At 32.3% G+C, this 12,567-nt stretch overlaps 1 protein-coding gene and 1 long non-coding RNA gene across 5 annotated transcripts in view; one reads left to right on the top strand and one right to left on the bottom strand.

Moving 5' to 3' along the window:
* LOC125056191 overlaps positions 1 to 12,567 on the bottom strand; it is a 109,876-nt gene that overhangs the window by 72,313 nt on the left and 24,996 nt on the right. The gene's annotated exons all lie outside the window — the stretch shown is intronic.
* Positions 9 to 12,162, top strand: LOC125056183 (antichymotrypsin-2-like). Of its 4 annotated transcripts, none has more exons than XM_047659184.1 (9): positions 9 to 122; positions 748 to 842; positions 1,113 to 1,247; positions 1,402 to 1,605; positions 1,787 to 1,885; positions 2,114 to 2,254; positions 6,869 to 7,078; positions 8,720 to 8,864; positions 9,586 to 10,227. In XM_047659184.1, the coding sequence occupies exons 2-9, from the start codon at positions 786 to 788 to the stop codon at positions 9,735 to 9,737; spliced, it is 1,143 nt and encodes a 380-aa protein (XP_047515140.1). In that variant the 5' UTR covers positions 9 to 122; positions 748 to 785; the 3' UTR covers positions 9,738 to 10,227. The 4 variants fall into 4 exon arrangements, with proteins under 4 accessions (XP_047515140.1, XP_047515137.1, XP_047515139.1 ...); XM_047659181.1 differs by lacking the exon at positions 9 to 122 and adding an exon at positions 184 to 450 and having other exon boundaries at positions 9,586 to 10,229; XM_047659183.1 differs by lacking the exons at positions 9 to 122; positions 9,586 to 10,227 and adding exons at positions 187 to 450; positions 10,276 to 10,874.

Below are 12,567 nucleotides of genomic sequence, written 5' to 3'. Positions count from 1 at the left end.
AATGTTCCATCGCATAGATAATAATATATAGTCACTAGATAGTAGATAGTAGACTATAACTATAGTGTGTTTTTAAATCAGGCTTTGTAGTTTGTGAATTCAGATTAATTTAGTTGTAATTGGTAAGTAAATTAAAACAAAATTGTATTAAGTATAAAGCTTGTCTAACTTTATTTATCATTGAAGTCTCAAAAAAAAAAATTACTATTATCAACAAATACCTTAAAGCCACGTAAGGTAAACAAATCAATAGCCGGCAACGAAACTTATTGCAGTATCGTAATAGCGATTATCAATAAATAATAGTAACTAGTAAGCAGTTTGTGATTTATCAAGTAAATACTATCCGTAATCAGTGCGATAACAAGCGGATTTTGATTAGAACAATTATGAGACACTTCGTATAGTTGTAAATAATTTTTTGTCAGATGCGGTTTTACAGTGTACTATGTAAGTAAAAAATGTGTATTACTTACTTGATTATTTACGAAATTGTCCAAATATATTAACTAAAATTCCTAAGATAGTAATAAATTTTTTGGCATGAGTTACGCGTACAAAAAAATAAAAATATTATTGGTTTTGTTCGAATGACATCATCAAAACAGCGTCCGATTGCTGATGATTCATATAATTTTCTAGTGTGTAGTCTGGATATATTAAGAGCACAGTGCTACTGCTATTCCAACTAATATTCATACAGCCGCGAGTGACGACGGACGTGTAACATATTAAAATATTTTTCAGTACTACCAATATTTTTAAAAGCTGTTGCATCTTCAATCATGGATTCAAAGACGCTATCTTCATCCATCGCTAAATTTTCTGCCAAGTTCTGTAATGTAAGTATGCTAATAGTTGAATTTTGTGTTAAAAATCTGCTCATTGTTTTATATTTGAATTATCTTTTTACACTTCACCCTTTTTTTATATTTTTAATAGTGATAGAAAACACAAAGTAATTAAATGTAAATGTTTTGTAGCTGTACAAATAAAATACCAATTCTCAACTAAATATAATATTATTTATTAATTTTAATTAATTACTTTTGGGGTATTTATTTAAGGAAGTTTGTTTTATAATAGTGATTTTAGCTTTAAATATTTTTTAGGAACTAGACAAGTCAACCAGTGTGGTTGCATCTCCATTATCTGCTGAATACATTCTTGCTCTTGTGGCTTTGGGATGTGAAGGTCCAGCACATGAAGAGATATTGCAATCCCTTGGATTCCCTGAAGATGATGCTGTAAGTTTCAACTTTGTGGTAAAGCAACACCCTGTCTAGGCTTCAGTGGGATCATGACAGACTCTTCTATAGGCTGAAAAAGTTATATCTCATTTAACTCAACTGTCATTTGTTTATATGCTTAAATTAAATATTAATGAAGATTTTTTTTTAGATTCGCTCATCTTTCTCTAGCATGTCATCTCAATTGAAATCTATTAAAGGTATTACTTTGAATGTGGCTAACAGAGTGTATATACAAGATGGGGGATACAAGCTAAACAGTGCCCTTGAGAGTGATGCTATTAAAGTGTTTGATGCTGGCCTTAAAACAATTGACTTTGGAAGTGGAAAGGCTGCTCAAGAAATCAATAAGTGGGTAAGTACTTTTTTGCTAAACTCAATTTTAAATTATCGAGACTTCACCAACAAATAAATTGAGATATATGTTTCTATTTACATTAATTTCTTAGTATTGAGTTAAAGAGATGCTCTTAAAAGTCTTATATAAATGCAGCTGCTTCATGCTTATTCCCTTTTTAATGAAAATCCTTTCCCAGGTGGAGAGCAAAACCAATCAACGCATTAAGGATTTATTAACATCTGACAGCGTTAACAGCGACACTCGCCTTGTCTTGGTGAATGCATTGTACTTTAAGGTATGTAGATAATTACTTTGAAGGTCACTGTAATTTTAATGATAAAGATGACCTATTGTTTTGATTTTTATTGGTCTTAGGTCAAATTAAATTATTCTTTAAGATTCCAATAGTTAGATTTGAATTGCATTTATAATTATTAAAATTGGTATTCTTAATCTTTTGAAAATCTGATTTTTTTATCAAGTTTTATAATTATTATTAGTAAAAGAGCATTGTTGTGAACAGGGAACCTGGTTGAAACCATTCCATAAGATGATGACATATGACCGTCCATTCTACCTTGATGAGAGTACCACAGTGGACATTCCGATGATGAGTGCCAAAGAAGAGTTCTTTTATGGTGAAAGCAAGGATCTTGGAGTTCAGGTATTTACTGAACTTTCTGTTAACTTATATTCTTTATATACATATTAAATTAAAAATATTATATTTTCTTTAATCATAATATGATTTCTTAATGTTTCACCGTTATGGCGTTCGTGCCGCCCATAGATCATAGTTTTGTTGTTTTAAAATCTGCAAACTATAAATTATAAAGTCACAATCGCATTAGTACAACAAATTTTTTGCCATTGAAATACCCGTATTTATTCGTATTGATTTCTCGGATAAAATTTTAGTTTTGATGATTATAAATAAATAATTCGGACCCATTTAAGCGAGGAACAAACAAAACTTGTTAAAACGTGTATAATTTATCGTATTAATAAGTTAAATTAATATTTAGATTACATCAGGTCGTGGTTAGCTAAAGTTTACGCATTGAAGATGTTTTTTCTATTATTAGGTAAAAATTACAATATTGCTTTTTTCATGAATCATGTCACTTTTGCTAATTGAAAAACGCTAGCTTTACATTCCATTACTGTCAAGGTTACAAAATTGGGCTTACTTTGTTCCGCCAACACGTTCCCTTGTAAAAAATACTGAAGCCATCTTGATTCGCACGCTTAGAATTAGATATCTATATATATTAGGGTGGTCCTTATTTTTCGACTTTTGAATTATCTCCGGGGCACTTTCTCATTTGATTATATACCTCTAAATATGAAATACGTGTTTTTTTGTTTTTGTTTTTGTTAAGATTTAGAGGTCGCTACCAGCTGTCAAAATTTTTACAAATAAATTTTTTTTTATATTATTAACAGTCAATTAGATACCAGTCTTGATGTCTCTAAATTGAATGACAGACTTCGTCGTGTAATTTTTTGTCAATAGATCTACTATGCGTCGGTAATGGGTCAAAAATCGCAATGCTGTGCAGATTCGCTCAAAAGCGAGTTTAAACCTAATTCGTCATTAACAATCCATTGGGACGGTAAACTTCTAGAAGATATTACTGGACACAAAACTAAAGATCGGCTGCCAATTTTGACATCAGGATATGGAGTTTATCAACTACTCGCTGTTCCAAAATTGGAACGTGGAACAAGCGAAGCTTGTGCGTCCAGCTGTCTATGAAGCTATAAAGTCATGGAATTTGAGTTATAAAGCAAAATGTTAGACAATATTTTGACTCTACTGCTGTAAATACCGGCTTAAGGCGTGGAGTATTCGTCCTTCTGGAGCGCAAAATGAATAAAAATAAGCTTTGGTTTGCTTGTTGTCACCACATAATGGAAATTATGTTGTCAGCTGTAGTGGATCAATCGCTTGCCCCATCTAGTGCTCCTGATATACAATAATTCAAAAGATTTAAGAACAATTGTAACACTATTGACCAAAGCGACTTCAAATCAATAACAGCTGATGACGCTGATGCAAATATTCTTGCAGAAGTGGCCGCAGACAGGATTTCGTTTGCATAAAAGCAACTTCAAGTACATGAACCTCGAGATGACTACAGAGAACTGTTGAATCTTACTATCATTTCCTTAGGAGGTGCACCTGACAAAAGCGTTTCATTTCAGAGACCTGCTGGTCTTCATCGAGCTAGGTGGATGGCAAGAGCCTTGTACAGTTTAAAAATGTATTTATTTAAGCATCAGTTTAAGCTAACGAAGAAGGACGAAAAGGCTGTGAGAGAAATATGTATTTTCACGGTGCTGATTTATGTCAAATATTGATCAAGCAGTCTTCGAGTCAGTCAGCACCAAGAAACGACTTACAATTATTAATAGACCTTAAAGCTTCAAAAAAAATATAGCTACTGATGCGCAGATAAAGATTTTAAATAATTTGTCAGAAGATATAGTTTCGCTTGCGTTTTTCAATGACGAAGTTTCAGTTCAAGAAAAGAAAAAAATGGTAGAAGTACTCAAAATTTAAGGCACAGAAGATTGCTTAAAACGAATAAACCTTGACATCGCACATATCGACAAAAAAAATAGAAAACTTCGTGAGTAGTCATTCCTTAAGATTCTTCCAGACCCTAGATCTCTCACCATGTTTTTTTTAAAAGACGTCGAAACCTGGAACGAAGACGCTGATTATATAGCTGCCAAAAATATCGTTCATTTATTGCGAGTAGTGAACGACATAGCTGAGAGGAATGGAAGAATATAAAAAAATAATTACCACAAATGAAGAACAAAAGCAATATTTGCTTTTGATGGTAAAAAAGTATAGGATAAAGTTCCCTAATACTAACAATTCAACCCTTGTATCTTTAAAATAAACAAATCAGTTATCTATATAATATCTTAATTAATAACAATAACAATAATTTCGTAACATTTTTAAGACCTGGGTATAAAAATAAAGAATTCTAACAAATACAGATTTTCAATTTTTATTTAAAATTCAAACCTTGGTAGCGACCTCTAAATATCATTTAAAAATTTCAAAAAAAATACTGAAACACTTTTTTATGGTATATATCCAAATTACGTGGTGCCCCGCGAAATTAAAGAAAAAAAATTTTTTTCTTAGGAATAAGGACCACCCTAATATATATAAAAGAAAGTCGTGTTTGTTACAACACTTATAACTCGAGAACGGCTGGACAGATTGCCATGGTTTTTGATTTGTTGGATTTGTTTCCGTCCCGAATAGCAGAAATATCGGATAAGTTATCGAATAACAATAAATTAATTAATTAATTTTACGAATGCAAAAACCATATGGTGCCATCTGTTGACAAAACTACGCATCATTTTACGTCGAATTCGTGTCAGTTCAAGAAATTCCGATCTTGAAGTGAATGAGGAGATGCATAACCATGCTTTGATCCTGATCAAAAGATGTTGGATATCAGAAAGTGCTTAACATGCAGTATCGCCATATTGACGCTAGAGTGAAGATGCCTAATGTGTAAAACTGCCATTCTTCTTTCGCAATGGCAAGCAATAAAACATTTCTGTATTTGCAAAAAAGTTGTATTAATGTAATACTTAACATTAATGAAATCCTAAAATAAGTTAAAGTAACAACGATATTATAAGGTTGTAGGGCGGAACGAAGTTAGCCAGGTCAGCTAGTTTTTTAATAAATTTAACATTGTCATTTCATCCATGAACAATCGAAGTATAAACTAACTAATAATATATCGCGTCCAGTATGACCATTCATACCTAGCTGCATATTTGTGTAAAAAGTAAAAAATTTGTTCTAAAAACGTATTCTAAATTTACGTTTCTGTCAATTTCGCGCTGAACTGCACAAAATTTACTATGCTAACATACCTATTCGTATGCTCGCGCTTCATCAATATAACATTTTTACCCTTGTGAAATCGAACTATTCTGTGAGCCTAATAAGTAACAAAGGTAGTTAAAACTTATTTATGTTGCGCCCATATTAATCTCTGTAGGTACATGAAACTATTATATCAATGTATAAACATGCGGTACATTAAGCAACTTTCAGATTTTATATATAATAAAAATAGAGAGATTTCATTGAATTTTTTTATCTTGAAATCGATTGTAGGCAATTTCGATAACATTTAATCTACGTGTAAATTATATAATTACTGAAGCTCTCATTGTTTTATTGAAATCGACAGACTAATAGCACTCTAAACATTCAGAAATAAGCAAAGTTAAATAAACATCAAAAATTCTTGGCAGCAAGCCAATTTTCTATCACTGTTGTAACAGATATAAAATTCCGATAATTTTATAAAAACAGAGTTATTGATAAATGACTAATTTATCGTTCTGAGTAATGAAAATATTAACTGATTACATTTAATTCCAGTGCCGAGTAATCGTTTATTTGTATGATGTGTCTTTTAAATAGGAAATCGTTGCAAACTTTTTGTGTCGTTTCAAGGTTACGTACATGTTGGCCATTTTAAACAAAAGAATGATGTCCTTGCCTTCGTTTTTTTGAATGGAACAATGTCTTTATTATATCAATAGTAATTAACAAAATGATCACAGTAAACCCTTTAGTAAACGGATTCCCGGATTCACGTTATGCATAAATTCGAGTTAAGCTGAATTTAATTTGCCCCCACACACTGCAAATCTAATATATAAAATTCTCGTGTCACAGTTTTCGTTGCCATACTCCTCCGAAACGACTTGACCGATTTTGATGAAATTTTTTGTGCTTATCCGGTATCTATGAGAATCGGCCAACATCTATTTTTCATCCCCCTAAATGTTTGGGGTAAGTCCACCCCTACATTTTTTTATTTATTTTTTAGACAAAATTTTTAATTTCTATTTTTTATGATACAACATACAAAAATACATACAATCCTCAATTTTCACCCCTCTACGATCAACCCCTATTTTTTATTATAAATGATATACATGGCAAAACGACGTTTGCCCGGTCAGCTAGTAGCATATAATTTTTACTAGCACGTGCGTCAGTCGAATAAAGGTTTGGGAAAAATTCAGTGCGTACACACCTCTCAACACTATACAACTAATGGTTTCTGGTTACAAAAGAATGCTTCTATAGAAATTTGCCTATAAATAAATTATTAGTAGATATACGACATATTTCGAAACAGCTAGTCGAGATGGAACCCACTAATACTTCCATACAATTTTTTTTAGCTTTTATTATTATTGTTATTTGCAGTACCTAAAAATGCAATATGAGGGCGAGGAAGCCAGTATGCTGGTCGTCCTACCGGAAAAGGTCGACGGTTTGAATGATGTTATTAAGAAGCTGGCTGATGGTTATGACCTGTTGGCTGATGTGGAGACTTTGGAGGAGACCAAAGTGGATGTCACGATCCCCAAGTTCAAGATTGAGACCGAGATTGACCTCATGGAAGTTCTTCCTAAGGTATTGTCTATTCTAGATAGTGTCTATTCTAGAGCTTTCTACCGTATTTCTACTCTATGTATGTACATAACTATTCTATATACAGCACTAACATTAGGTTTTGTAAATTGTCCGACCATTGACAATCGTTATTTTGTATGTGATATTGTGGGAATTGCTTAATATTTGAGTACATATAATGATTTATTTAAGCTTCCAAACACGTATTTGTCCACAAATTTTTCGGAAATTAAAGTCGTATCGAGATGGAACTTTCAGTCCAAGTACATCAAAATCGTAGTTTTGCGGTATCTACGCATTTCTGAACATAATTTATAAGGATATGCATTTATTAATTGACACAAAGAACTTTAGAGTTCATCGAACCATAGTTGGATTTTTAACCGAACTCAAGAGATCTAAAAGAGTGGCAAAGAGATTTTTTCGGCATTTGGATTTTTTTGATTTGAGAGAAAAATGTAATTTAGAGATAATTTTTTATCTTTGCACGCTTAAGCACAGTGCTGCCAAATTATTTCAAAATACGAAATAATACAAATAGCCAATAATATTAGTGTTTTACCTTATCGCCTTACCAGTTATCTATTGCCAAACTATTTAAAAAGCATTTACATAAATTAGTCATACGTCCTTACATTTTTCCATGACATAATTCTTAACATTTCGTTGCAAAAATTTATATATACCTAACTAGCGAAAATATTGACGTCAACGAATCAACATTATATCAAGTAGAATAGATGGTACTTACCCAAAAAGCTATGTAGAATTATATGCTTGTATTGTTGAAAAGAACCGATGTGCAAGGCCTGTGCGTCGGGTTGTCTCTCTCCCTAAAATATGGCGAGGGGGCCGATGGCTGGCCATGCGTCATACTCGTGAACGGGTGCTACTTGTGGTGACTGGTCGTATTTGAATTCGTGTATGCGGTGATGTTAGTTATTTCGACTATTATTTGCGTGTTGTTCCCACGAGAATGTAAGTGCGTGCTCCTATTTCACCATTCCTCGTGCTGATAATTTATATTATTATTCATAATTACTTAATATATCATGTGGAACATGGTGTAATGGTTGCAGCTCCTTACAAACATTGTGTAAAAAAAATGGCGATTAAAAAGAGTAACGGAGAGTTTTTTGACAGTTCTTCTCTTCCCTTCCACGCCCATGATTTGAGAACTGGCAGTAAATGTAAAATTAGAAGCATTAATATGTATTTCTTTACTGACGAGTCATAAGTGTACATTATGTTACCTATATGATCAAATGATTTTTTTATTTTTTTTTACAATAATAGTTGAATTTTTTAATTACAGTTTTTTGTCACTCTTATACACTTAAAACGTTGACATTTCTCGACTTGGTTGCTTTGTCTTTATGTCCATACAACGTCGTCCCATATATCGCCAGAAAATGCGCACTTTACCGTCATTATAGTTAACTCGGTTAGATCCCATAAGAGATGCGTGGTTGTGGGTTTTTATAGTTACAAGCTTGCACATTCAAGAGACAATAAAAATGGTATTTGAAACCTTTTTAACCATCTACAAAAATGTTTTTAAAAACTATTTATTTGTATAGTTTTCACATGTTCTGCGTAAAAACATTTCGTAATATTATGTCATTTATCTTATTATTCCAGCTCGGAATCAAAACTATATTCGAGCCTGCAGACTCCGGACTTACCAGGATGTTAGATAGTGGCGAGAAGTTATTTGTGTCTAAGGGAGTGCAAAAAGCATTCATTGAAGTCAACGAAGAAGGAGCAGAAGCTGCTGCTGCCTCTGGTATGTATATTATTAATACTCAAAGACTATCCATATAAGGTGTATGGTAATCCTAAATTTGATTGGTTGTATATTAACAGTACCATAAGAATGTTTTTGTTTGGTTCACGTACTGAACAGCTTAGAATCACGCATGTAGTAAGCCATTTAAAATTCATTATTTTATAGTGCGGCAAAGAAGTTGGTCAGTATATAGTAGAACTAGAAGGGGTTTTCTTAAATGTACAAACGCGTGTCAAATTTATATTTGTTTGGTTGTTCTTTGATAAAGTTAAAGTTTTACAGTATAGCGTTGTATTACTGAATATATATTATTTAAAATTTCTGATTGGGTAGTAATTGTTCTTATTTTATTATAGTATATAAATATTAAACAAGTAGAATTCAGAATGAAGGATTAGAATTCAAAACCATACTTAATATATACTTGTGGTGAAAGTGTTATATGGCAAACTTGTAATGATTTAATTATTGAAAAACTAATTCTCGTAATTTAAAACGGGGTCAATTCTATAGTAGTTAAATGGAAGATTCGTGTGCTTTACTATTAGCTTACTTAGCGTGTCTATCAGGGGGGCTGGGCCCCCGTATCTTACCCGTCCCGCCTAGAATTATGACCCATACGGGATACCCGGCCACCTTCTAGAGACGCATAGCTTAGGGTGTGGGTTTATTTTCATTTATTTTGGTGGTTGTAATAAATGTGGGTGTGCCGTGACAGTGGGTGTGGTCAGAACTCGACGCTCCTTGAATCCACCACCGCTAATCTTCGCGGCGACAAGAGAAGCCCTATGGTGCGTCATTATCAAAGGCCAGATGGCGTTTGTGGCCCGCTATAAACCAGACAGGACACAGCTTCGTACCGAACTCTAAGACAACGTTAATATTACAAGCGTCAGGAAAATTGCGCGTTATGTTGCTCGATGGATATTGCTAAAAGCGTTATCAACTAGCTAACATGTCGAGTAGAGATAACAAAGAGACGAGAGTTATTTGTTTCTCTTCTTGTCTATGGAGTTTGTAATGTCACGTGACCAAGCTCGAGCATTTGCGTGTTTAAAGTGGTCATTGTCCGTGTTCACAAAATACTTGTCTATGGTTTCTTAACAGCTTACTGAGTGCTTTTTAATCTCTCGCGATAAAACAGTTATCATAGACATTCCTTTTGATGTTTGACAAGTTAAATAGTGTCCAAGCATGTTAACTCGTTGATAACGTAACACTAACAGCTATGCTCAGAGTCGTTTAGTAATAACGGTTATCCCATTAGTCAAGATAAGTTCACAGAAAAATTGTAGAAAAAAGCTTATGAAATCGCCATTCGAGATAATTAAATGACTCTGACTACGGGTCTTAGTGTAAGCAAAGTGCTGTACTAGCGTAAATCCCAAGCAAGTCACGTGCTCCGCAGGCATGGTGATGATGATGCGGTGTATGCCTCCGCCAGTACCCATATTCAAAGCTGACCGACCTTTCCTCTACGCCATCCTGGACAAACAGCTCACAACATACTTCGTTGGCGCCTTTCGCGCCCATTAAGACAATTCTATGTTAAACTTTTAACCGCCTTATCTCGACATTTAATCTTTATTATAAAACGTTGTCTAAAAATACTGTCATTGGTTGTTAATTTTTTACATGCAAAAGTAACAAACATTTTAGTCTACGTTTTATAATAAAGCTGATAACATAAGTGGCCGGAATTGATTTGTATAATGGTAAAATAATATTAAGTTTAGTCTCACTAAACAAGAAAAACACAAAGCATTAAACAAGATCGAAATAAAACACTCGCGAAATATTAATCTATACGTAAATGTGTTATTGTATCGTGCACTTTTTATCGATTAAATACGAATAAGAAATTTCATAAAACCGTAAATATGTTTATTATAATTATATTTGTAACGAATAAACTCCAAAAACAATTCAATGAACGAAAATTTATTTTATTGAAATAATATTTTGGCAGCTTTGAGTGCGTCAATGTTACTATTGACTCTGTTAAGACTCCCTTAAGAAAAAAATAGGATTAAATAAATATCGGTTTGACCTTTGGAATAGTGAAGTTTTCTGCTATAAATCCATTGTCGAAATCCACTGCAGACTTAATTACTGTAATTAAATCTAATTTCGATAATATAATAATAAAGCGTATTTATGATTGTCTTTTATGATATGTACGGCATATTTTGGGTAAATAATTTCTAAGTAGTTCCTGAAAAAAAGATATATTTTGCGCCAATTCGAATTTAAAGTAATCTGTTCTTTTTTAACGAAATTAATATTAAATATACGATAATTCTTAAATGATCACAAATTGTTAAACTTTATAAAATTGTATTAATGTACTATAAAATATAATTGTGAATTATATGACTTAAGATAGTTGTTTTTTTATAGTTTTATTGTATTTGTTTTAAGTTAATTGTTAGTGTATAGTAATATTTTCCATAGCTAGCTGGTATGTATTTAAATAACAAAATTTTGCGTTCATGAATTAATTTATGTCTATATCATGAAATCTGTGAGAACTTAAAGAAATAAAAATCATGCAACAATTCATAAGAAATTCTTAAATATAACATATGTCTCATATATATATTTTTATGATTTCTGCTTAGCTTTGTTTGTGTGATATATCGAAGCTTTTGATTTTTTGTGTTGTATAAATATTTTTTTTAAAAATCGGTGATGGATTTACTTTACAGCGATGGGTGTGATGATGTGTAGTGCTATGATCGAGCCACCGACGCCAGAGTTCACAGCGGACCGTCCATTCTTGGCTGTGATTCTTGTCGGTAATGAAGTGTACTTCGAAGCTATTTACCGTGGAAAGCAATAATTGTTTTACGCACAATTTTTTTAAATGTATTTGTTATTGTTTATACGTTTCTTAAAATGTCAATTAGTAAGCACAATGTTTTTATCGTGAGATTTTATGTATATCGTGTTAAAAATCTGCATTTATGTAATTAAAATTAATCTCTGTTGTATGCTATCGTTCGTCTTCGTCAAATATTTGAAATCAGCGCCTCTGGTGGTAACGCGCAGAACAAAAATGCGTCATACAAATATATGACGCAGACAGCGTTTAATATGTCACACTGTACAACAGTAAAATAATATAAAGTTCCTATTCCTCTCTGAATGTTGATGAATATATTGCGTTTATATGAGCATGTACCATGTCAAACATGGGAAAGATTTTAATAACGGTACAAAGTGCACTTACAATAAGTATTATTTTTACACGCTTAAAGTAAATGTATATTTATTTTTAATATATTTTAATAATATATAATGTTGTTTTATTTCTTACCGGTGATATCGACAAGACTTTTAAAAGATATTTGTTATTTTACAAGCCGACGAAAATATTGTCCTCTGTTACTGACCATTTTTCTTTCGGCTCTTATCTTCCTCACGATGTTATATGTATATGTATAACGTATATAATCTGGAACTTAGACTTATTAAAAATATATATGTAGAGTAAAATATTTCGTAAAGTATGTAGAAGTATTTCATTTTGTTAGTCTGTAAATGTGTGTGCAATCAACTAAGGCAACACTATCTTTACATAATAGCAATAAAGTCAATCCCTTGTTTCTTTATTATATAACCCCGTTTTAATTAAAGTACATATCTATTCCTCACAGGGTAAACAAAATAAGACAGAAGGAGATGAAATGGAACTTTA

Source organism: Pieris napi, chromosome 14 (genome assembly GCF_905475465.1).
Source record: "Pieris napi chromosome 14, ilPieNapi1.2, whole genome shotgun sequence".
NCBI classification, from domain to species: domain Eukaryota; kingdom Metazoa; phylum Arthropoda; class Insecta; order Lepidoptera; family Pieridae; genus Pieris; species Pieris napi.
This window is presented reverse-complemented; position numbering and strand designations above follow the sequence as displayed.

Excerpts from the sequence above, each read along its gene's own strand:
- LOC125056183 (XM_047659181.1), top strand. The coding sequence starts at position 429 with ATGCGGTTTTACAGTGTACTAT. Across the intron at positions 451-747 it reads GCGGTTTTACAGTGTACTAT|TACTACCAATATTTTTAAAA; the intron begins GTAAGTAAAAAA and ends AATATTTTTCAG. Across the intron at positions 1,606-1,786 it reads CTCAAGAAATCAATAAGTGG|GTGGAGAGCAAAACCAATCA; the intron begins GTAAGTACTTTT and ends ATCCTTTCCCAG.